This window comes from Amphibalanus amphitrite, unplaced genomic scaffold (assembly GCF_019059575.1).
Source record: "Amphibalanus amphitrite isolate SeventyFive unplaced genomic scaffold, NRLGWU_Aamphi_draft 000998F_arrow, whole genome shotgun sequence".
In the NCBI taxonomy this organism is placed as follows: Eukaryota; Metazoa; Arthropoda; class Thecostraca; order Balanomorpha; family Balanidae; genus Amphibalanus; species Amphibalanus amphitrite.
The window spans coordinates 159466-184441 of record NW_024882492.1 but is presented as its reverse complement, the minus strand read 5'-3'; the positions used below and the strand labels follow the sequence as shown (position 1 = coordinate 184441).

Genomic DNA, 24976 nt, shown 5'->3' with positions numbered 1-24976 from the left:
AAAAAGAAACGATGTTCAAAACTGCAGCGACCAAAAATCTTATCACCGACTGGAATACGATAAAAAAGAATGGCATGCCATATAGGGGATTGTATCGAGAATATTGCAGCGGTCATGCAAAGTAAACATCCTGTTGAGGTGATGGACCTATGGGTGGTCTTCAAGGGAGGTGCACGTGGTGCACCCTACTTCATCGAGCCCGGATAAAACGAGCACCTCTGGTAAATACATCCACACTCTGGCAGACTCACGTGGAGTCGTCGGAAGAGAGGATCACTGACGGTCCAGATCACGTCTTACGAGGACTCTGTCCGTGCTGGTACTGCAGTGAGGACGACATGTTATTGTGTAGGGCACCTCCACCTGAGATGAACCAAAAACTTCTGGTCCTTCAACTCCGCCGATTTAAATCCGACCAAATTCTTTATATGGAGCGTTTTTTGGTAGAAGTTTAATGAACAACTTATCATCAGTAAAAACGGTCTTCAGTGCAAGGTACGAAGCTGATGGGCGATCATGGACAAGCAGGAGGCTGCACGTGCATGCGCGTGCTTTTGGACCCGCCTTGAGAAGGTCATCGACGCGAAGGGCGGTCAAATAGGATGAGGGATAGGTAAAAGGTGACCGATTGATGGGATGTTGTTAAAATAGTGCTTGGAGCTATATTTTTAAATTCATGACCAAATAATCCCGTTTGATATTTATTCCCGATTATGCTGCCCCACCCTGTATGTCGTAATTTTTGTGCATATTGGTGAGTTCTTTTTTGTTGACTTTGGCCGTATGACCAAAAAAAAATCAAATTTTCAAACCCGCGTACAAACGACTTGAGAAGGCTTCATGGGAAGGCACTTGACCAAAAACTGCCTTAGGGCCTTGCAAACGTGTCATTAAAAGATGAAAGAGAACGGTGATGTACTTTGTGAGTTATTCGCCTTTAAGTCAGGCAGTGTTAACATTAGCGAGATAGGCATTTGAATACCAATGTGGCCGCTGTACCGAAAACGCAGAAGTGTCATGATTAGAGACTACCACCATTCGATGGAGGCCACTTTGGACTATATATCCTGTAATTTTTGTGCATATTGGTGAGTTCTTTTTTGTTGACTTTGGCCGTATGACCAAAAATATCAAATTTTCAAACCCGCGTACAAACGATTTGAGAAGGTGTCATGGGTAGGCACTTGACCAAAACTGCCTTAGGGCCTTGCAAACGTGTCATCAAAAGATGAAAGAGAACGGTGATGTACTTTGGGAGTTGTTGGCCTTTAAGTCAGGCAGTGTTAACATTAGCGAGATAGGCATTTGAATATCAATGTGGCCGCTGTACCAAAAACGCAGAAGTGTCATGAATAGCGACTACCACCATTCGATGGAGGTCACTTTGGGCTATATATGTCGTAATTTTTGTGCATATTGGTGAGTTCTTTTTTGTTGACTTTGGCCGTATGACCAAAAAAAAAATCAAATTTTCAAACCCACGTAAAAACGATTTGAGAAGGCGTCATGGCTAGGCACTTGACCAAAAACTGCCCCAGGGCCTTGCTAACGTGCCACGAAAAGTTTAACAAGATCGGAGATGTGCTTTTGGAGTTATACCCATCCAAGTCAGTCAGCGTTAACATTAGCGAGATAGGCATTTGAATATCAATGTGGCCGCTGTACCAAAAACGCAGAAGTGTCATGAATAGCGACTACCACCATTCGATGGAGGTCACTTTGGACTATATATGCCGTAATTTTTGTGCATATTGGTGAGTTCTTTTTTGTTGACAACATTAGCGAGATAGGCATTCCCAGTAAACATGCCGACGTCGGCCCGACGTCGGCCGACGTCGGGGTGACGTCGGCAACTCGGCATCAGCATGCCGACGTCGGCCCGACGTCGGTCCAACCTCGGCACGACGTCGGCTGGATGTCGTATATGCCCGCATGTTCCGACGTCCAGCCGAGGTCCAGCCGACGTCGGGCCGACGTCGGACCGAGATCAATTGCTGAGGTCCAGCCGACGTCGGGCCGACGTCGGACCGACATCGGCCGCTGTTTTGACCGTTAAAATAACATAGAATACATGTTTCATGTTTCATAAAGAGCTTCTGTATTCAAAATATCCTCAGGAAACTCAAATCTTCCTCCACGCCGCAACCCCGTGATCCGGACTGGACGGGAAACTTTATCCCATTTGGGATGGCCCGTAAGCCGAGCTCGCCCGTAGCCGGGTGGGGTGAGTGCTTGGGGGCTGCTCGGCCTATCCTTTGGTCAGGCTCAGCCCCGGCAACTCACCAGGGCCGGGCCCAGTTCATATAGAAAGGCCAGTCGGCAAGTGTCACTTTGTCAAAGTGCCACTTATCAAAGGGACACTTTGGGAAACGTTGGTGCAGGTGTGTGAAGAGTGGCTATATGAACCCATTGTGGGGTCGCCCTTTCCAATAAGTGGCACGTAACAGCAATGGGACCAGGGACTCTATATGAACTGGACCCAGGGTGCTCGCCAAGAAGACCAATGTCTCCATCCTATGATCTTTCCGGCTTTGAAATGGTCTTGTCAGACCGAAAGGGCATAACCCAACAAAACAAACCTAATTCGCTAGCTGGCTGCGTGGTGTAGTGGTTAGCGCACTGACCTCGCGTTCGAATTACACGGGGTTCGAATCCCATCGCCGGCTGGTGCTTTTGGCGTGTTGTCCCATGCCGACGTCGGCGACTGGGGGGCTCGAATCCCGCCGCCGGCTGATATTTTTGGCGCGTTGTCCCAATAAACATGCCGACGTCGGCCCCGTCGGTCCAACGACAAACGATCTCGTCAACCTCGGCAAACGATCTCGGCCCGACGTCGGCTCGACGTCGGCTGGACTTCGGCTGGACGTCGGAACATGCGGGCATATCCGACGTCCAGCCAATGTCGGGACGAGGTTGAACCGACGTTGGGCCGACGTCGGGCCGAGCCTCGGCCCGACGTCGGGCCGACGTCGTCATGTTTACTGGGTTTGAATATCAATGTGGCCGCTGTACCAAAAACGCAGGAGTGTCATGAATAGAGTTTCCCACCATTCGATGGAGGTCACTTTGGACTATATATGCCGTAATTTTCGTGCATATTGGTGAGTTCTTTTTTGTTGACTTTGGCCGTATGACCAAAAAAATCAAATTTTCAAACCCGCGTACAAACGATTTGAGAAGGCGTCATGGGTAGGCACTTGACCAGAAACTGCCTTAGGGCCTTGCAAACGTGTCATTAAAAGATGAAAGAGAACGGTGATGTACTTTGAGAGTTATTGGCCTTTAAGTCAGGCAGTGTTACCATTAGCGAGATAGGCATTTGAATATCAATGTGGCCGCTGTACCAACAACGCAGAAGTGTCATGAATAGAGACTACCACGATTCGATGGAGGTCACTTTGGACTATATATCCTGTAATTTTTGTGCATATTGGTGAGTTCTTTTTTGTTGACTTTGGCCGTATGACCAAAAATATCAAATTTTCAAACCCACGTACAAACGATTTGAGAAGGCGTCATGGGTAGGCACTTGACCAAAACTGCCTCAGGGCCTTGCAAACGTGTCGCTAAAAGATGAAAGAGAACGGTGATGTACTTTGGGAGTTATGGGCCTTTAAGTCAGGCAGTGTTAACATTAGCGAGATAGGCATTTGAAAATAAAAATGGCCCCTGTACCAAAAACGAAGAAGTGTCACGAATAGCGACTACCACCATTCGATGGAGGCTGCTTTGTACTATATATCCTGTAATTTTGGTGTATATTGGTGAGTTTTTTTTTGATGACCTGCCACTATATGACCTTAAATGACCTTCAAAAGGAAAACAGGCATATCTCGTAAACTATTGAGTGTCATGTATTGGGATATATATTTTCAGAATCAGGGCTTTCCTGGCTACACGATGGTAGCCAAAACTTTGCATTTGGTGAGTTTTTTTGAATGTGCATTTGAAAGTGAATCTGAATATCATAGCACTTGATGCACGTGCTTCTTTTTTCTTTGCAATGTTCTTCGATATCCGTGAATGTTCTGATTCTGATTCTTGCACGATTAGTGCATATCCCATCTTTTTTTGTTAGTTACAATTTAGAAGGCTTCAGTTTGTTACCTACCGATGAAGAGAGGTATATATTGGGTATATAAAGGAGGAAGATACCTATAAGAAACTCTAGATATAAGGTACTTGCCGTATAGGAGGTTACATAACATACAGCGCTGGGCCATTATAAGTTGAAATAATCAGGGAACCAGATTAATTGAAATGTTAATCATCAAATTTCAATGCAGATTTGCAGAAAACTTGAGTGCCATCATGATGAGTGAGACATTTATCAGCAGTTGATTTAGAATAGATCTCACAGTAGTCAGTACCCATTGCCTTGTTTTTGAATATCGTATTACCAGTAAAACGCCTTTTGGGTGAAGAACGAGCAAGCGAGATAGTAAGCCCTCAGCCCTGCACGTGCACAAGGGCGAGAAGGTACTTCTAACGGGCTTGTGCAAAGCACCCTTCTAACCGGTCGCTAGCGGTGTGCCAAATTTTGAACGCAATCGGCCCAGCCGTTCCTGAGATCTGGAAGCGGCATTCTGCACGTGCGCATGTGCAAACGGGGTCCAAAAATTACTTTTGCACGGCACCCTACTAACCGGTCCCCAACCATGTACCAAATTTGAGCGCAATCGGCCCAGCCGTTCTCAAGATCTGGAAACGCCCCCTGCACGTGCGCATGTGCAGTAGCACCCCAACCGTAACACATGCAGATGAATTATCTGATGGAGACCTAACTGTGTACCGAGTTTCAATTCAGTCGGCCCAACCGTTAAACCGTTATTGAGGTTGCAATTTTTGGGGTTCTTAAAAAATGTCCAACTATACCACGCACCACGTGCGGTGGTTGGCAAGGACGCATGGTGGCCATCACACCACATAACTTTTACGTCCAAGTGACATTCAGTAAAGAAGACCGCTTGTCAATCGGATGTCCCGTTCCTAAGATATTAGCTTTTGAAAAGCGTCCCCATGGCCGGATACTCAGGATTTTCCCTTAATTCAGTATGAACTCGCTCGCTCGCTGCGCTCGCTCGCTCGTAATTATGTTATCATTATAATGAGCATTGACTATATGGTGATTATCATGATGCTCAAGTGCAATGAAAACCTTATTTGAGCAGCTGAGCAATCAGTGACCTTGTCCCATGTCTCAGTCTGGGCCAGGTATTAGGACTAAGAAATTTGGGGTTAAAAAGTTGCTGGAACTGAAAATGGTTCACAAAACTGTCTTCACAGAATAATAAAAGAACTAGATGACTTGTAGGACTTAATGATATAGAAATGCAGGTGCAACTAGATTGGTAACTTATCTCAATCTGATTGAAGGAGCATCTAATTGATGGGTAATATACAAGTGGTTTTTATGCCTACAAAAACATACCAAAATTAAGTATGATTGATTCATCAGAAGTCCACTTGTCACTTGTCACTTCCCAAAACAGTAGCACTTAGCAGTAAAGCAGGCATCACACTTTTTTGCAACCAAGGAGAGAACGTGTTGTAGGCTAGGCGGTTATAGGTTTTAGGTGGTAGGTTTTAGGTTGTAGATTTTAGGTTGTAGGTAAGGTTAATTCAGGTTTGGTTGGGTTTGGTTTGGTTTGATTTGATTTGATTTGATTAGAAAGCATCTCTGGATATAGTGCCTCTGGCAATTGGTATTTGTTCAGAAAAGGTCCGATGGGTCCGATCTACGATTGTGGCGCCATTGATACAAATATGCAACAGCATTAATTGTAGGTTTTAGGCTGTGGGCTGTAGGTTGTGTTGTGTTAGGTTGTAGGTTTGCACATTTTAGGTTGGTAGGTTGTAGGGCTGTAGGCTGGTAGGTTGAAGGTAAGGTTAGGTCAGGTTTGATTTTTTTTTGCATTTGCGCCACATGTAGGTATCATATTTGGATTCAGGATGTCAAATAATGTAAGAAACTGCAAAATTTATGCTTGAAAACTATGAAAAGTGAATGCTTAATCAGACTCTTTATGAACTTACTTGAACCTGGTGTGTGCAAGGTGAATGATATAGCAAACCAAGAAAGCTGAGAAGTGAGAACCCATAATTTGCTTCTTGGTCCGACTGTTATTAGAATATGAGTTATGACAGGGTAGTATTGATATCAAATCAGAAATATCTTTGACAGTTTTTGTCCCCTGCACTCTGCAGGCAAAACCGTTGACGGTAGGTCAAATCCGAGAGGATTGTTCAGAAAGGGCGTTAATAGGACTAACAACTTAGTTTTTCCGCGGCGCTGTAGCTTTATCAGTTTCCGAGCTGCGCGTCGATTTGTTGAAAATTGTCGACGTCTGACCTACAAATCGGCGAATTTTGGCCTTCAATGACCTCTGGTGAGTGGTGATCTGACCTTTGACCTGACCAAAAAAGGGACCGGAGTGATTTCTTCCTTATTTTTGACGCTCTTTCGAACGCCGCCTTCCGCGTATCGCTACGTGGCCCAGGAGCCGAGTTAGAAGGGTGGTGGTGGTGTTCAAACACCCCCCCCCCCCAGCAGGGCGTAGAAATCTAGGACCCCCAGCTGGGCGCGGGTTAAAACAAACTATTCATAATAAAAGTTGTTTAACCCACGAGCCGCTGGGGGGCATAAAGTTGCCCCCCCCTTTACGTTTTGTGGAATATCTCCGAAACCTGATGAGCTACGAACGTGAAACTTGGCATAGCTTCAAATGAATACCTAGGCAATGTTTGGAGAAAGTTTGGTGGTTGTAGCACCAAAGATGACGTCACAGTGACGTCATAAAGTTTTGTCGTTTTCCGATATGGACCGTTTCTGATGACGCTGAGCATGAAACTCAACTGTAAATGAACTAGACAGCACCTGCTGTCATCCTAAAACATCTAAGCACACTTCCATCTAGTTCCTGACCAATAATCGGCTCTTTATATTCGGTCCCATACATCTGATGTATCGTGAGGAAACTGAGAGTCGCAAATCTATAATTTGGCTTATGACGTTACTGTGACATCATTTCAAATGGGATCGACACCAAATTTGGACACAACCTCGGCTAGGTATTCAGAAAGACGTGTGCAAAGTTTCGCTTCTCTATCTCTTCGCGTTGCGACGATATCGTCGCGGAAGTAAAGGGGGGGGGGCAACTATATGCCCCCCCCCCAGCGGCCGGCGGGTGGCGCGGAGGCCCAGCGGCCGCCGGGTTAATTTTCGTTCTAAATATTCTCGAAAAACCGCAAAGTTTCGTCGATTTCAGGCGCTGGGATTGGGGGGGGGGGAATTTGCCCCAAAAGGCCCCCGGATCCGCCAGTGTACCAATCACGTATTGAATTGACCGAAGACGGTTGAAGAAGGAGAAAGTGCAAATTACCTGAAAAAGTAGTTTCGATTCAATGATGCAGCTCAAGTAGGAGTGAGCTCAGAAGGGGGAAACATGGGAAGGAACTCCAAACATTATTTAGTACCTAGTAGAATTTTGAAACATTGGGATAGCTGAATATCCTTTCATTTCAGTTGCTAAGGACTTTCAAGGCTCATCAGAAACATGCTTATAGAGCAATGGTTCAGAGTTCAGCCATCAAAACGTGTGGGACATGAATTGATACTGATCAGGCAGTGCAGCCAAGAATCCGGCACTCCTCGTTGCACTGAATGCTAGCTAACGTTCATGTGCTCCTGTCCCCAGGTGTCGCGTCCATCAGCCATCTATACACGGCCTTGCCCGCAGTATCTTGCCGGTTTTTCGGCCTAAGATAGCGGCGGCCGACTCGGGTTCAGTGCGCTCCGTGACAAGTTCTATCGGCGAAACTGATACGGTGACCGTGGCCACTCGACAACGCCCACTGTCATTGGGAAGTCTGGCTTCGACAGAGGCTCCGCTCCGATAAGTGTTGTCTGGCCTTGGGATCGGCGGGCGTCGCCCTCAATCTGGTAACTGCTCGGACAGTGGTGCAGTCGGGCGGCGGGAAGACGGCCGACCTCCGCTGGACAGCGGGCTACAGCGGCGCTGTGCTGACTCATCCGTCAGTGAGATGACCATGGAGGCGGTCCGCGCCACCTGCGACCTGGCGCGGTGCCGGCTGAACGAGCTGCTGGCCGACCGAGAGCCGTGGCAGGTGGCCGCCGGCGCGGCCGGGGCCACGCTGGCGATCACCTGGATCTGGGCTCAGGTGCACTTCTCCGACGAAGACATCTCATCCCGCTTCAAGAAGCGACTGTTCCGGCTGGTGAGGACGATCCCCGCCGTTCGGAGGAAGATCGAGAAGGAGACGCGTCACATGCAGGACAACATGAACGCCGAAATAGTGCGCATGAACGCGGGGATGCCGTTCTTGCGCCGTCTGCCGGATCGTGGCATTAGCGCCGAACAAGTGCTGTCGGAGGCGCGTCGCTACTGCGCCCTCGGCAAGTTCTCCTACAAGGAAGGCTGCCTGTCGGGAACGGTGTACAACGGGTCGGCCGACCTGACCGAGCTGATGACCCAGGTGTACGGGCTGGCGGCGTGGTCCAACCCGCTGCATCCGGACGTGTTTCCGGGCGTCCGCAAGATGGAGGCGGAAATAATTCGCATGTGCTGCCAGCTCTTCTCGGGCGGGCCCGACTCGTGCGGCACGGTGACCTCCGGAGGCACGGAGAGCATCATCATGGCCATGAAGTCGTGCCGAGACATGGCCAGGGAAGAGCGCGGCATAACGCGGCCAGAAGTGCTCGTTCCGTTCACGGCTCACGCCGCCTTCGACAAAGGCGCCCAGCTACTCCGCATGAAGCTGATCCACATTCCGGTCGACCCAGAGACCAGCCGCGTGAACGTGTCCAAGATGAGAAGCTACATCAACAGCAACACGGTGATGCTGGTGTGTTCGGCACCGGCATTCCCGCATGGCAACATCGACCCCATTGAGGAGGTCGGCGCACTGGGAGTCAAGTACGGCATTCCCGTGCACGTCGACTCGTGCCTGGGCGGCTTCCTGGTGCCGTTCATGAAGGAGGCCGGCTTCCCTGTGGTGCCGTTCGACTTCAGCGTGCCGGGCGTGACCAGTATCTCGGCAGACACGCACAAGTATGGCTTCGCTCCGAAGGGCACCTCGGTCATACTGTACTCCTCGCAGCACATGCGTCACTTCCAGTACTTCGTGCAGCCCGACTGGCCGGGAGGCATCTACGCCAGTCCCTCGATGGCCGGCAGCAGGGCCGGAGCGGTGCTGGCTGCCTGCTGGGCGGCTCTGATGTACTACGGACGCCAGGGCTACGTGGAGACGACGCGCCGCATTATCGAGACCGCGCGCTACATCGAGGCGGAGTGTCGCCAGATTCCTGGCCTGCGGATCCAGGGCAGCCCGGACGTCTCTGTGGTAGCCTTCGCCTCGGACCAGTTCAACATCTACCGACTCTCGGACGCCATGGCGCAGCGCGGCTGGAACTTCAACGCGCTCCAGAACCCGCCCTGCTTCCACATCGCGGTCACCTACTGCCAGACGGCCGCCGGCGTGCGCGAGAGGCTGGTGAAGGACATGCGCGAGCTGACGGCCGAGATGCTGCGCGCGCCGGCCGACAACGCCAACTCCGGAGACGTGGCGCTGTACGGCATGGCGGCCAGCGTGCCCGACCGCTCGCTGGTCTCCGAGCTGGCCTGGTGTTTCGTGGACAGTCTGTACACCACTGAGGAGCCCGCCGAGGCGGACAAGCCGGCTCCCGCAGAGGCGGACAAGCGGGCTCCGGCGGCCGGCACCCAGTGACCGCGCTGAGGAAGGCAGGACCTGACCTCTTTGCTCCGCCGGTTATCCGGTAAAATTCAACAGCGACCTTTAGAGTGGCCAACATGATAAGTGGCGATAGCCCAAGTGAATGGGATCGGTTGCGATAAGTCAGCAAGATCAGTGGATATTAGTCAATGGGATCAGTGGAGTGCAGTCAGGGAGCTGTTATCGTTGCTTAGTCCTGTGTGTTTGATTATATTATAATTACACGGGTGGGCGTGGCCCGCCCGCCGGGATCAAGACATAGCTATAGGAGGGACGCGCGGCGATGGAGTCTGGCTAGGGATTGGATGAGGGCCGGCACGGTGTCTGCGCGCACCCGGCCGGCCGCAGCGCCAGTGCATACCCTGAGGTACTCTACACCTTTACATGTAGTCACTGAGTGTTACATCTGGTTCGGAGAGCAGCCGCGAGCAGCTGCTGTATATGTACGGAGCAGCGTCAGCAGCCGGGCAGCTGTGTGTCGAACAGTCCGGCAGGCCCGGCGTCACTGCTAGGCCACAGCTCATACCTGCCGGCGTCACCGCCGCTGTACTGTGAGCTGTACCGAGCCACTCCCGGCCTCACCGCCCAAAACCACTCAGCTTTGAGAGATCACCCGATGGATCGAGCTTAGCACACCCTGTTCGGTCAGTTTCCGTTGTGCGGCGCGCACGATGTACCCAGTGTGGGGTAATTTATGTGCAATGTTTTTGTCTACTCATTAATGTATTATCTAGATTAGTTATATAGCTGATTGTCTTCTGTGGCACGGTGTACTTTTCCGGACTCGAACCATTTTAATTATTTATTAAAATAAGATTTGAATGATCCTTAAGTTATCGACGATTAGCGAAGACATTTTAGTATCTTCTGACGCCACTTTTCTTCATAATCATACGCATGTATTAGGGGTTTATTACGCACTTTTTGTGTGAAGGTAGATATTCAATAAAACATGGCATGTGTTGAATGTTTTATGGACCAGCGCAGTAGTCGGCTAGGCACCTATGTAGCTCTAAGTGAGATTGAAACTCATTACTGACTGGTGCGGGCTAAGTTAGGTCATGGGTTAGGTCATCCCATATCCGGCCGCCAACGGCATACAAACTTCGCATTCGTAGTCGCCATGGAACCCTGCACATCGCACGAGCACTAGCATCCCGCAACGTAATCTTGATTCCGCATATTTGAACATGGAAATAAAAACATGGAGGGCGCTCAACCAACGATAGGACAAATTCCAGCCAAACCGATCCAGACATTGTGGATCAGCGACCCTACGCCACCGATTCGCAGCAATGAGCCTTCCCCTGGCGTTTCTTTTAGTCTCCTATCAGGAGACATACAAGTGTTTCGCCGAATTCGATGATCAGTATATCAGTGCCGCTGCTTGCAAATAGAAAATAAAAGCGTAGGTTGACCAGTTGCTTTCTAGCTGGCGATATCCTCTAACTATTACAATGTGGATGTCAGTTGTCAACACTCGGTCAGTCAGCTGAAAACTCGTGTGTATTTCACAGATTTATTTCTTCCAAAGACTACAGGCTCTGACAAAGGATTTACCATTGAAGAGCCCACGGCGCGGCGAGTGGGCCGGGGCGGTCTGCGGCGTCCACCCCGCGCCTCGCGCACACCACCCCCACCCGAAACATTGGCTACTGGCTCCCAGGGCAGAGCGCCTCCGACTGCAGGGAAGTGGGCCAGCCGAGGGCCGCCCGGGACGGAGCCCAGCAGTCGGACAGACAGCGAGCGCGAGCGGATACAACCGGCGGGCGCGTCAGGCCGGCAGCGGATAGCGTCGCCAATCCCTAGGCGGATACTGACCGAAAATGAGCACACAATAGTATGTGACACTTTGCACTAAAATGACATTTGCACTTTAAAATCAGGCTATTTATTTACACGGCAGGGCAGCCCATGTGGAGAGTGGGAGGGCGCTGGGACGCGGCCCGCGGCCGGCCGCAGCGGGGCAGTAGGTCGCCGGCGGCCGGCCGACTTATAAAGCGCGGCCACATGGCCTGCCCTGAACAGTAGCAGTAGCCCTCCTTCCCGAACCCCTGCGCCGCCCCGTATGTACAGACGGCGGGCCGAGCGCGGGCCCTCCCCGATCCCTGACACCACAACCGGTGGCGAGCGAGCGCCGCCCCTCCCAGCCGACCGGCAGTCCGGGCCCCTCTCACAACCTACACAGCGCCTCAACACCGACAGACAGCCCGACCTTAAAATTACAGCCCGCAGCTGCATCCTAGTTTTATAGTGCAAATTCAGAGCCTTCAGAATACCGCCTAACGCAAGAGCTTTGCTCGGCACCGTCCGCATAAAAAACTATACTCTATATGAAATATGCCATGTCTGTGCATGAGTGCCACCAACAACCGTATTACTGGCAACTCCTTTCAGCTGCATATTGCACAGGCGGCATAACAATAAATACTTAATAAATATTTGGAACCCCAACAGCGTTATCACAGATGATTTGGTTGGTGCCGAGACGATACAGCAATATCAATAAGGGAGATGTGAGATAGAGAGCGAGCGTAGAATACTGATGAAAGCGAGCTGGTGAGATGAGCGCATCGGCAACACGACACGTAAGTCAGCGGGCGCTCAATCACTGTACAATACACTGGGGTTCAATGCTTAACCTAGTGATCAGCACACACGCACATACATACCGGCGCGAAACAAAAAATGGGAGTTCTCGATTAAACGTGGATACAAAGCCCGGCGAGCGTTTGAGGGTGATGGAAGAGGACGGCTGCCTGCAGGTATATAAAAACGGGCCACCAAACGGGCCACGATGAGGGCGACACCAGGACGCCATTCACGATGGAAGACAGGCCGGCCGCAGCGGTTACAGAGTTCCGAATCAGTCTGTTTTGGATGACGAGTCGAGGCAGAAAAGAATCACACAAAGGGCGGTACAAACAGCAATGGAAAGCACAGCTTCGGCCAGATCAACAGGTTACAGAGTTCGAGGGCTCTCGACTGCCACCCAGAACAATCAGCCCGAAGGCTCCTTACAACTACTTAACCCTACACCAGTTTACCAATAAATAAGGGCCTCTATTATCATTAACAAGGTCACTTCCTAAGGCACCTGGGATGGTTGGCACTTAATTACAATCAGCACTCTGAGCAAATCTAATCTACCGTATTCACAACAACCGCGCGCACTGTTACAGAAACAGTTCGGCAGGGACGTAGCGGAGAGAGACGCGTCAGAGAGACAGAGCGCCAGTGAGCCTTGTGCTACCAGGCCACCCGCCGTCCAGTTTCATTGCACAGCGCAGGAGATTCGTCCGCAGCTAGTTTACAGCGCCGGCCGGAGCGTCGCGCCGGCTCCGCCCGCGGGCCGCGCTCACAGGGTCATGGTCTGCAGGCGGGCGGCGGCCGACTCCACCTTGGCTGGCTGGTCGGCGCGGCCCGGAGTCGGCGGCGGCGTCATCGGACCGCCCGTCTGCTCCGAGCGAGGCGGCGGCGCGTCGCCGGCGCCGCCCAAGTCCGGCTGCTTGAGGCCGCCGGCGCCGCAGCGGCCGGGCACGCCGGCGGCGCGCGGGCCGCAGATGTAGCCACCGCGGCTCAGCGCCGGCTTGATGGGGCTGGCGTAGCGGGCGCGCTGCATCTGGCCGGAGGACGGAGAGAAGGGTTCGTTACTGGGCGGCGGGACGGGACAGGGAAAGGACGAGTGGACGGAGAGGGGCGGCGGCGGGGCAGAGTGCAGCCAGCACGGGGGCGGCGCGCCGGCCGGCGACAGCGGCGGCGGCGGCACGGACGGCGGCGGCAGCGGCGCGCCGTAGCCGTGCCGCGGGCAGCCCTTGCCGCCGGCGGGCGCCTGTATCGCGCCGGCCGACGTCTGCAGAGTGTAATACGGCGTCCAGATGTGATAGTGCGGCACCGCGTTCGGCGTCATGTACATGCGGCTCATCTGCGGCGCCAGGATGGTGTACTTGGGCGGCTTGGAGGGCGACTTGGCCGGGGAGGGCTCGCCGTCGCAGCTGTCCTGCTCGGTGCCCGAGCTGCTCACGTGCGACGCGAAGCCGCTCTCGCCCAGCGGCGGCTGCGGACTCGAGCTCTTGGTGGTGGACGACACAGAGTCGGCGCACGGCGACACGGATGACGAGGGCGGTGTGAGCGGCAGCGGCGACGGCGAGCGCTCCCGGCCGGCGGGTGTGGCGCGCGCAGAGCCGTCGCCGCTCTCACTGCAGCTATTGTCCTCGGCACAGGCACTGTCGGCCGCGTCCGGCGGGCGGTCGTGCAGACCGTCGGCGGCCGCCTCGTCCAGGCACAGCGCCGACAGCCGCTCCAAGCCGGTCTCGGACCAGTCACTCGAGCCGTCCTTCACCTACCGACAACCGACCGCTGTCACTCACAGTCGGAGCGCTGACAACTCAGAGCCACGCGACTTTTATCACAGTTCACCGACAGCAAAACAAAGTCTGATTGAAAATTGACATGTTGACGCTATGCCTTTATGAAAGCAAACGACTGATCAGATGTAAATCTTCCCTCCACCAGCCGACAGCGTCAGAGCCTTTGAAGGTGCCGTCTTCCGTGCGTGCGGGTGTACAGAGCGTACCACGTTCCAAGGCGTTAGTAGAAAGTCCACTGGGTTAGAGCAAACGATATGGGACAGGCCGCCATCTCCACGTTGGGGTTAGCCCTTCTCCGTGCTGTTATTAGGGTTAGTCCGTCACCAAGCCAGCCTTGAGCAGGGTTAATCCACATCCGTGCTGTGAGCAGGGTTGTTCCGTATCCGTGCTGTGAGCGGGGTTAAACCGTATCCGTGCTGTGAGCGGGGTTAATCCACATCCGTGCTGTGAGCGTGGTTAGCCGTCTCCATACTGTGAGTATATGGCTAATGAGTCTCCGTGCTGGCTTTTTGCGGGGGAAGGAAGCGGATTAATAAGCATGCGGAAGCGGGGCACACAGCAGGTTGACGCCATGCCAACCGGCTACAAACACCGATGTTATATAATTTGGCCGGTAAATGGTAATGAGGCAGGCATACACTGCGAAAACACAAGGCATGTGTAGGCAAATACTCATACGTTTGTCGGAGGTGAAGTTGTTTCAACGATAATATTCCCTCGCAGCATGCGACCCAACACCACAGACAGTTGCAATACGAGATCTCTTTTACGTCCACCTAAAAACCGTCACCGTCTGTGTTAGAAAGCACTGATATACCATCCTAATACCATGCGGTTACCGCGCCGGGAGCCCTCGTCTGACGGGCCGGGCGCGCGGTCCCACCTCCTGCTGGTAGTCGTGCTCGGCAGCGGCGGCGGCTGCTGCGGCGGCAGTGGCGGCCGCCTGCGCCTCCTGGTGGTGGTAGACGGGCGGCGGCTGCGACACGTAAAACTCTCCGGCGGCCGGCGCCACCGGCTGCTGCGGGATGGTGATCAGCTGCAGGCCGGCAGACTGGGACGGCGGCACAGAGTGCGCGTACACGTACTGGTGGCCGGACGTCGGCTGTAGACAGGCACAAAGTCACACACGGCGTCAGCACCGCTGGGGCAGTCGTCAGCACAGTCAAAACACAGTTGCTCAGCGTCAGCATCAGCAGCGTGAGACCGTCGGCATTGCGTGACCGGGCAGCCATACATACAGGCGTGCCCGATAATGACGTGGGGTCGGGGTTTAATGGAGCTAGACGGCGGCCCGAATTGGGGCCAGCCGCCGGGCGACTTCGGATCTGAAATAACGTCGCACGCACTTATTTAAACCGATTTTCGGCGTGACACTGAAGCCCAAATTAAGGATAGCCATTTTCAACTGTTTCTAAAAATGTCCTTTAGCAACGGGTGTGAAAAGAATAAATGATATAGACTGTGGAGGACGTGAGCAGAACCTCTTGACTTTAGCTCAGGCTACACTACACATTGCCCTCGTGCTTCAGACGTTACGTCGCGTGACGAAGTGTTCATATTTTCGACAAGTGTAACTGACATCCAGCTGGAACGAATAAAAACGCTAACGGTGTTTGACTTGTGCTGCCGTGGTAACTGGATAAGCCTATGTCCAATTCCCGCTGAAGGGGCATTCAGCGCCGATTTGCCAGCAATCCTGTAACGGATACAATTCATTTTTGGCATATTCCTTCTGTCTCACGTTAAAATGGTTAACATTTTCCGTCACTACACTTTCAAGTTTCAGTCACCAGTCCTTAAGACGATCCCAACAAACCACACATGAAACCGAAACCAATCCCAGAGAAGAGACTGGCCAATGAGCACGCATGCACAACGATAGCCACGCCAAGAGTCCAATACCGTGCCAGTTGCTGAAGGATGACATTCTCATAACCAGAGAAAAGTTTTTAATTGCAAAAAGTGCAAATTCAAATAAAGAAACGGGTGCAACCTAGGACGTGGTAAGAAATGCAAAATAACCTACATATACGGGGATAGGCTGCAGTGCATAGGGTGAATCACTCTGATGCTGGCCATGATTTTCAATATGTTTTCTTTTTTCAGTGATATTCGGGGCTCGACAACTTACAAGAGACATAAGAAAACAAGGAAGGCATACTAGGACCTTATGTAAATATGCCATGGTAGAATAATGGTAACCTGTTAAGCACCTTAGTACACATTTTCAAGTTACTGACCCCTTTGGTGACTATCCAACCAAAGAAAACGGCGAATGACAACTAAAACAAGTCACTAAATAGCATGCTCCAACAGCAAGACCCACTGAGCCTAGAGCATGCAAGCCGTGCATTCTATCATGTACAGAAACAATTTTATTAGTCGAAAGGAGGTCATTGATCGCCCGTCTCCCAAAAACAGCTAGCCAGAGCTGCTTGAGGCAGACCCGTGGCCTACAGCTGCTGGACGTGACGTATGATTATCAAAATCAGTCAGCCAAACTGTTGACTATCTCACGTCATGATATCAAGTTTGTTTTAGTTTGCTGGTCGCCTGGCGAAATACTGAAGCATGCGAGAACGACAGCCGGCCACGCCAGTAACCAGACCCCGCAACACGACAGGTGCTCAAGCCTTGACACCCTGACGTCAAACACCAAACAGCTGCTATCCGGCTGGCGAAACCGGTAGTTACGGCACAGCACACCACAAAACATATGCACACACACAGCACAGCACAACACAGCTGCACAGCACGACACGTCGGCCGCTTACGGGGGCAGCGGCTAGTACATCCGGTCGGCGCCGAGCACACAGGAGGCCGGGGGGTGGCCGACCAGCGGCAGAGGCGGCTCCGGCGCCGGCACCAGCGCCGCGCACGGCGACTGAAACGCGCGCACCGGGCAGCAGCTGCAGAGCCTCCGCCGGAGACACACACGACACGGGACGCTCAGCGCGCCAGGTGGCAGCACAATACACTCCCGAGCGGGCCAGTACGAGTGAACAGATTGGGCCGGGACGGGCAATACGGTACAGTTTCGTCAGTCATAGTGGCGAGTTACACAATGAGGCGGAGCCTTTCCGGGGGTACTGCAAACAACGGCATTTATTCCATCAGCGAAGACCTTTCGGAAATGTCTTTATCTTGACAGCGCAACTATCGTGGGATACCGAATATGCGATACCGTGGGTGGCGTATAAAATAAACTTTAGGACGGAGTACTGCTGGCATGTGTTTTTCATTCCTTACCTGAGGGGCATATCCAATTGGGGCGGTCCAGCGCCAGTGCGAGTTGGACTGGGGCCATTGGGGTTGGTTCTGAAACAGGCACGCCACGGTCAAACAGTCGGACACGCGCCCACACGGACAATTTATGCAGCAAACTCTCAGGACAAGGTGCAACGCGGAACAATAAACGCTACATTTTCAAATTACACGGCAGTGTTTCAAATTACCATAGCGCAGCTAAATATCGTGGGCACACGCAAATTGCAGGATGCCAGCTCGCGGAAAGGTCCTTGCAAACCGTTCTAGTCGCTGCACGCAAAGGCAGTCCACCGGGGCCATCAGGGGGTGATTGCTCGCCACCTCATCACCCATTACACAGCACACCGCGCGCCAATAAAGCCCGACGTCTCGCGCTACCTACCGGCTGGTACTGGAAATTCTGCTGGGGCATGATGACCGGCTGCGAGTACATGACGGGGTACTGCGGCTGGGCCGGGTAGCCGCCGTACTCCTGAGCCGGGAACACCGCCATCCCGTTGTGGTACGTGTACGGCATCCCGTTGTGGAAGAGCACGGTGCCCGTCGGAGACGCCGTCGACGGGTCGATCATTCGCGAAAACGGCTGAAACGACCGGCCGGCGGGTCAGTCCAGACGTCTGGGGCGGGTAATAAATGGCATGGCGGCGTCCAGTTGACGTGGTCACTGGTCAGTCGTCACGGGCCCGTGTTGTTTGTGGGAGGGGGTAGGGACAGGGCACACACTAGTCATAACAGACGACAGTATGAATTGTTACGGCTAGACATGTCTTCAATGGCCACTTCGCGTGACCGGCAGTAGTTCAGGCAAACCAGTAGAAACAACACCCCTAATGGATATGGCGGTAACTCAGACGGAAAAATCAGCCAATCTACGAAATATTTCTAAATTTAAACCAGTCAGTCTCCGGTTCCTTCCACTTCTCAGCAAAGCTGATGAAGGGAATGCGAATATTGCATGCGTCGTGTCATGTCATTGACACGGCTCTCCCATGTACGGCTTGAAATGTCAATATAACGGATAGCAATCAGTTAATTAAAACGGCAAACACCGCCAACCGTCGATCCCCGTGCTGATCGTCAGCTGATTGGCGACGTGTGACGGCGCTCGTTGCCGCCGTGAGGCCTACAATACCCGGTCGGGATCGAGGCGTCTTCGGCTCCTGGCCGGTCGCCAAACTGGCAGCACACCGGGTCACTGCAGCCTGCGGCCAACGGGCCACTGCTACCGACCGGGCCGACCGACCGGCAAGGACGCGCCGCGCAGCCAACAATGAACAAACAAAACACACAGACCGAATGCCGACAACCAACCTCACCCGATCGGTACGTCCGACTGCAAAAGCATCGGGGTAGGAATAGTGACCAATTATTGACACAGTCTGAAGGTTGTCAACGTGGGACAATAAGCCCTTGCTGAAGGCATAATATGTATGTATTATGTAGGACTACCTGGACTTAAAAAGTGAAGCAGTCAAACAGCAACAATTTGTTATCTGGAACACTGGCAATTAGTTGTTACATTGGAGAACATATCACAGGATTTAATGGCGAGGCAAGCGGGTAAGACGTGTTAGAAGCCAGAAAAATGAATATCTTACGAACAAGCTTATCAATCACTTCATAGCAAACGCAAGACACCGCTAGTGAAAAACATAGCCTAATAGCATGTTTATAGTATATTAATTGTGAAACAAGCCATGTTGGCATGTTCACTTCGTTTAGAAACCTCAGACTCCCGATACAAGCGACAAAAACAGGGCGATACGGCGATTGCCAACAAAAATTACTGCGAGACGAAGCAACTGCCTATCATTGATCATTCGAAGCCGTAGTTAGGAATGCTGTTTGGAGTGCTGCTGTCGTTAGACACTGGATCAGGATTGCAGCTGCCGTTGAGCCCTCAAAACGAACAACTCGACAGCTCCTTGCGATGTTTTAAGATGTGTAGACACAGACACTGAAGATTATTTGTTAAAGCAATAACCCCCGAAAAAAGTAGCACCACTCCATTCCAAGCAATGACTGATGGCATGACACCTGCATGAAATACGTCGGTGATCAGTTTCCATTTCTACAGGCGGTTCGTCGGCCAAGCATCTATCCTGAACAAGGGCGCAGGGGAGCACGTTCAAATATTGACATGCTCACTTACGTAATATCTCCGGGATGTATGCCCTATTGCATAAGTAAAGGAACACGACCGTTTCTAAACCCAGCACCCTTCAGACGCCTACGGATATCAAGCTTTGTTCGATGACCATGCCTGTAACGGGTGTCAAGCTTTGTTCGAAAACCAGACATCCAGACCAGTATAATCGTCATGGAAAGCATATCGCAAACTAATTAGTCTGACTTGAGTGCCCAACCAGCGTTAATCATATATAGATAGGTGCCCAGCCACTCGATATCATTTGATAATTGCTAGCGATCCAAAAAAGGAAGAAAACAGCATGCTAAGAACTTTAGATAGCTTGGAAGGGGGCCGACATCCCATAAGAATCCGCTCCTTTTGTTCAATGCAGAAAACATGCGGTGACTTACTTGTTTCTTGATTGCTGGAGCAATGTTCAACTTCCTGTCCTTGAATATAATATTGTCTCCCTGAAAACATGGAAAATTCAGTGAGCAGACATCCAGGCAGACGTTCATTTAGATAAAATGGGGAACATATAACTAGTTAGAAAATCGTGCATCAGCCTTTTGGAAAGGACAACACAAATCATCCTAAATCTTCAAACCCCGATTATTGACTGCCGCCAAACGTGGTAACAATAATGACAAATGTTTAAATTTTGGCGAAAAAATATACGTTTTATAGCCGTCAAGACAGTGCGCCAGATTCACACAATACCAAGCTCAATATTTTGACAAGGGATGTCGTTTTTTTCTTTTTGCTGAGCTAGGGATCAAACAAGTGGGAAGGGGGGGGGGGGACGATCAAGCGCTAGTTATGTGGTGCAGGCGTACCGTGGATCGCGGGCATACTGCCAGCTGGAACAATTGTCAAAATTTGCACACATCTGCCTAACAATGCAATACTTTTCTCGTTCTGCAGCGACTGTATGGCGCTAACTTGGTAAAATACTGTATTGGAAGTCGGAACAGTATGATACACTCGCTCCCAAAGACGGTCACGTCGGAAGTGATCACATCAACTATCGGAGGTCACACAAAGTCTACCCCGCCACGCGATCAGACACACACCGCCGTCGATCTGTACGAAATTCGGTCATTCAGGCGCATGTTATTTACGCAACATGAGTCGTCTACGGTTAGATATCAATGCAAATTACCTTCTGAATCACATAAAGCTCCTTTAGGTACAATCGGCGACGGCCTGATGGTTCTTGCAATGAAATATAGCTGGCGCACAAGTCCCATTGTTTCATATTTACGTACGACCTTTTTGATAAAAATACCCACGCATCTGCTGCGTAGGTTTCTGACTAAGAAAATCCATGGAGTTGAGTTCAAATTTAGTAAGAGGTAAGTACCTAGCGCTGAAACGACGGTTTCCTAGTGCATATTCTTTTGCCGGTTTCATGTACGCACCTCATTCTGAAGTCGTCTCGCCTCGTCTTCTGTCTCAAAAGTCACAAAGCCATACCCCTTGGAGACGCCTGCACGATCTTGAATGATTTTGGTTGCTTTCACATTCCCATATGATGAAAACAGCTGATGTAGTTCAGCTTCAGTAGTGTGCGGCGAGATCCCACCGACGAATACTCTGTAACAGAAATCATGTGCATTTATCAGTGCAATTATCAACAGTGAAGTAAACAGACATTCTCTGAAAAGAAAATATTAGAGTTCATAGACATAATTCCACAAAGGACCCTTTATCTATTCCCAATTTACATGTAAGCTTTGTTCATATTTTTTTTTAATTAAGATTGTTAGTTGTGTATGATTAACTTCTAATGTTTTAGATGGTAGCCTAAAATATGTAGCTACATCATGATTGTATAAGGCTGTTATAACTAACAAAGTGGAAACATAAACCTGCTTCTACAACTTTTTGCTCTGATATGTGGCCAGTCAAACTTTTTGCTCTGATATGTGGCCAATCATTACTTTCAAATAGAGCTCTTATCCAGATCACAGCTAGCCCATGAGACTTCAGAACACCCAGTGTCAGGAGCTGTGTCTTTGGCATGCCAGAAACAAGAACAACCTAGTCAGTCCTTTGGTCAAAACCAAGTCAAACATCTGCACTGGCTCAGTAACACAGCCTTACAAAACAATGGCATACCTGTTTGGCACCAAAGTGCCATATTTAGGGGCATTGCTGGAGCCAATGCCAGGGGAAGCTGATGGTGATACATTATTGCTGTTTCCAGTTGACTGAAATGAAAGAAGTGGCATGTTAACTTCAAAAACCATTCCTCCACCCACCACAACCAATAAAAAACCTTCCTGTGTTAGCCTAATGCATTTTAAAGTACGCTATAAAAGACACTTTGGCAACATATACATAATGAGCCTTATTACACAATACACTACAAATTTTATTAGTAGACATGACATTAACACACTGCTTATCCACTTCAGTCTTCTCCTATCCAGTACAAAATGTATGATGGTATCATGATTCTCCCACACCATCACAAGTCAACACTGTTTTGAAGCAGCAGCACCCAACCCTATCTTATCCCTGTGATATGAGCTCATCATCACCACTTCCCACACAGTTTCTGAGCACACCCATTTCCTTAATAATCCTTGCTACCTTCAATTCTTTCTTATTAATTTTTTTTCACTATCCACATACAGCATTAAAAACAGGTCATTCACCCTTGCCAATTGGTTTTGTGTTTCATGACATCTGGGATCTGGGAAACATAAGTTTTTCATATTTGCTGATAACAAAATGATCAGGTGAGGGCCCTATTCCAGCACTATAATACCCAACTCTTGCCCAGCCCAGAATGCAGCTCCTTTTTGCTGTCAAGGTATTCAGAAGTTGCAACACATAATTGTGCAAATTAATAGAAAAGAAAACTACAGAAAATCAAGAACATAAAATAATCCATCAAGGCTTCTTTCAGTTTTGACAATTCAGCAACATAACAGCAGGTGCATTAAGCAAAAAATACCACCTAACATATCAACCTTATCAACATTTCAAAAAGTCAAATAAATGAAAATTGTCAAGGTATAACATGTGGGCCAGTAATTAGTCACAGTCCAGGTTTAGGTTTAGCAAAATGTGCTAGATAAATCAGAACAATTTTTACATTCATGTCATGCAACATGGAAAAATAACAAAGATACAAGATTCAGTCACCCACACAAGACAGTCCAGTAATATAAGGACTAAGGAGGCATTTTTGGTGCAAAAATAATCTGACCATCCTGCTCATCCTAATGACTTATGATTCTGTTAAGTGTTAGCAGACCATGTTGTATTTCAGAAGTTATACTTTTCCTAAAAATTAACACGCGCACTGCAGCGGGTCTGAGCCGAACACGAAATGCAGGGGGGGGGTTGAAAACAACCCCCCCTGAGATCTCGAAAACGGCGCAACGTAGCGACAAGCGGTAAACGGCGTTGGATAGGTCGGGATGTTATCTAGAGGAAATACTAAGGTCATTTTTGTCCTAGGTCAAAAACGAGGTCACCAGAGGTCACCGAAGACAAAATGTTACGATTTTCACAACGGGAATTTCGCGGTAGTTTTTCTTGAATAACTCGTTACACAGAATAGATAGAGAGTTGATTCGAACGCCATCGTTCTTAGCTCGTCAAGGCGCATCGAATGATATATAATATGACCTCGAAAGGTCAAGTTGAAAATTTGACCTCAGGTCAAGGTCATGACCTGACCGAAATAGGTCATGTTGCATATCATTCGATCCGCATTGACGAGACAAACACGATAAACGTCGAACGGAGTCTCTATCTCTATTCAATCTCAAGTTATTGAAGAAAAACCGTTGGTGACCTCAGGTGACCTCAGATGACCTGGAGGTCACCTTCCAAAGGTCACAAGTGATATACTTCGGCGAAATCACCAACAGGGACCTGTAATACTATGATCCTGAGCATATTGAAGTCATAGGATGGCATTCAGAGTAAGTTGAAATTTCTCCCATTGACTTATAATGGGCCGGTCGCAAAAATGACCTGACCTTAGGTCATCGATATAAAAATTCCGAGATATACAAATTGTAGCTCGTGATGCCCTTACTACTTCCTGCGGGTTTCAAGATCCTATCTCAACAACTGTGGGCTTGGTGGGATTGCAAACTTCGAAATTTACGTTCTGAGGTAGGGTCACTTGACCTGACCTGGTGACCTGACCATAGGTCACCTGGGGTCAAAATTTTCACTCAAGGTGCGCAACAGTTGGGAGAACAGGTATGCAAAATTTGGCGGCGCTGCGCGCCGCCGTTTTCTTGCGATCTGCGAAAAACCACAGGGGGGGGTTGAAAACAACCCCCCCCCCTGCAGTGCGCGTGTTAAAACAAAGTTCTCTGGTTCGGCTGCCTTCCCTCCCTTTCAAGAAATGGGTGGCCAATGCTCAGATTGCTAAGATCCTGTATCCCTACTTTCACTCTTTGCTGTCCTTCCTGCTCAAAGGGTCAGCTTTGAACTCCCACTTCATCTGTAGGCAAATGTGTTATCTCAATCTGAACTGCCTTGACAGGCAAATTGGTACACTTCCCAAGAGCATCTGAGCACCGTTTGTGTTAGTTATCATGCTTCTAGCTTAGCCACAAATAAAAGCTACCTACTTATTCATATTGGGGTTTATTGGCCTCTCATTGAACACCTGTGGATTTCACCAATGAAGCACAAAAATGCTAGCAGGCTAGTCACAATATAATGACAAAAACTCAAAATAAAGAGCACCCTGATGTCCTGAATCATGAGCCCTCCTGACTTACAATGGCTCATTAAACATAGGTATACAGTATGCCAAGCTGAAGCAGTACATGAACACAGCATCAACAACATTCTCATAGCATGTGCTGATTGGTAGCACATACCAAATGACCCATTACCCTGATCTATGAGCAGAAGTGGGACACGTAACATGCTTCAAGTTGACTTAGTCACTACCTATGCAAGATAAAAAGGCAGCACAATATTGTTAACATGCAAGATTGACCATATCAACAGTAGCCAGCACAAAAGGTGAAAAAGGTTGACAGGGATATGTGACCCTTATGGTGCCATACATGCAACAGGTTGCGCTGACGCGCAGAGTAAAAGCAGCTTGGAAACATCATTCGCACGAGGCCCACAGTGACTTTATGAATCGGAACACATACTCACCATGGCGATGCTTTTGGTGTGGACGTTACATCTATAAAAATCACAAAATTTCGCGCGAAACACGCAGTAAATCCCCCCTAGAATTGCCACCTCACCGCAACCACGGTATATAGAGAACTACCGCAACCGCGGGCGAAGATCGGCGGCACAATTTCTGCTGTGTTTGTTATCGGCTGTCGGAGCATGCGCAATGACCACGTTTACCAGCGAGTCCAATTTCTAATGTGAGGGGAGGTCATATGTGACCTCATGGAAAACACATGGAAAATATACAAATTACTTAAAATGATTACTTATTTGATTA

The 24976-nt window shown here is 50.1% G+C and overlaps 2 protein-coding genes across 4 annotated transcripts; one reads left to right on the top strand and one right to left on the bottom strand.

Annotated features, from left to right (window-relative positions):
- The first annotated feature begins 3996 nt into the window (after positions 1–3996).
- On the top strand, positions 3997–10715 carry LOC122369015 (sphingosine-1-phosphate lyase-like). 3 transcript variants are annotated; one of them, XM_043343372.1, is made up of 2 exons: positions 3997–4178; positions 7698–10715. In XM_043343372.1, exon 2 carries the CDS (start codon positions 8044–8046, stop codon positions 9745–9747), a length of 1704 nt encoding a protein of 567 aa, XP_043199307.1. In that variant the 5' UTR covers positions 3997–4178; positions 7698–8043; the 3' UTR covers positions 9748–10715. The 3 variants fall into 3 exon arrangements, with proteins under 3 accessions (XP_043199307.1, XP_043199308.1, XP_043199309.1); XM_043343373.1 differs by having other exon boundaries at positions 4001–4123; XM_043343374.1 differs by having other exon boundaries at positions 4026–4073.
- Positions 10716–11258: 543 nt separating this feature from the next.
- Positions 11259–24773, bottom strand: LOC122369014 (SH3 domain-containing protein C23A1.17-like). Its single transcript, XM_043343371.1, has 8 exons — positions 24673–24773; positions 21643–21734; positions 20943–21117; positions 19932–19991; positions 17773–17973; positions 17373–17441; positions 15007–15225; positions 11259–14095 (listed from the first exon to the last, which is right to left on the bottom strand). The coding sequence occupies exons 1-8, from the start codon at positions 24673–24675 to the stop codon at positions 13112–13114; spliced, it is 1803 nt and encodes a 600-aa protein (XP_043199306.1). The 5' UTR covers positions 24676–24773; the 3' UTR covers positions 11259–13111.
- Positions 24774–24976: the final 203 nt, after the last annotated feature.

Excerpts from the sequence above, each read along its gene's own strand:
- LOC122369015 (XM_043343372.1), top strand. The coding sequence starts at position 8,044 with ATGACCATGGAGGCGGTCCGCGCCACCTGCGACCTGGCGCGGTGCCGG.
- LOC122369014 (XM_043343371.1), bottom strand. Across the intron at positions 21,118-21,642 it reads GGCACTTTGGTGCCAAACAG|AGTATTCGTCGGTGGGATCT; the intron begins GTATGCCATTGT and ends TTTCTGTTACAG. Across the intron at positions 17,974-19,931 it reads CTCCAGCAATCAAGAAACAA|CCGTTTTCGCGAATGATCGA; the intron begins GTAAGTCACCGC and ends CGGTCGTTTCAG.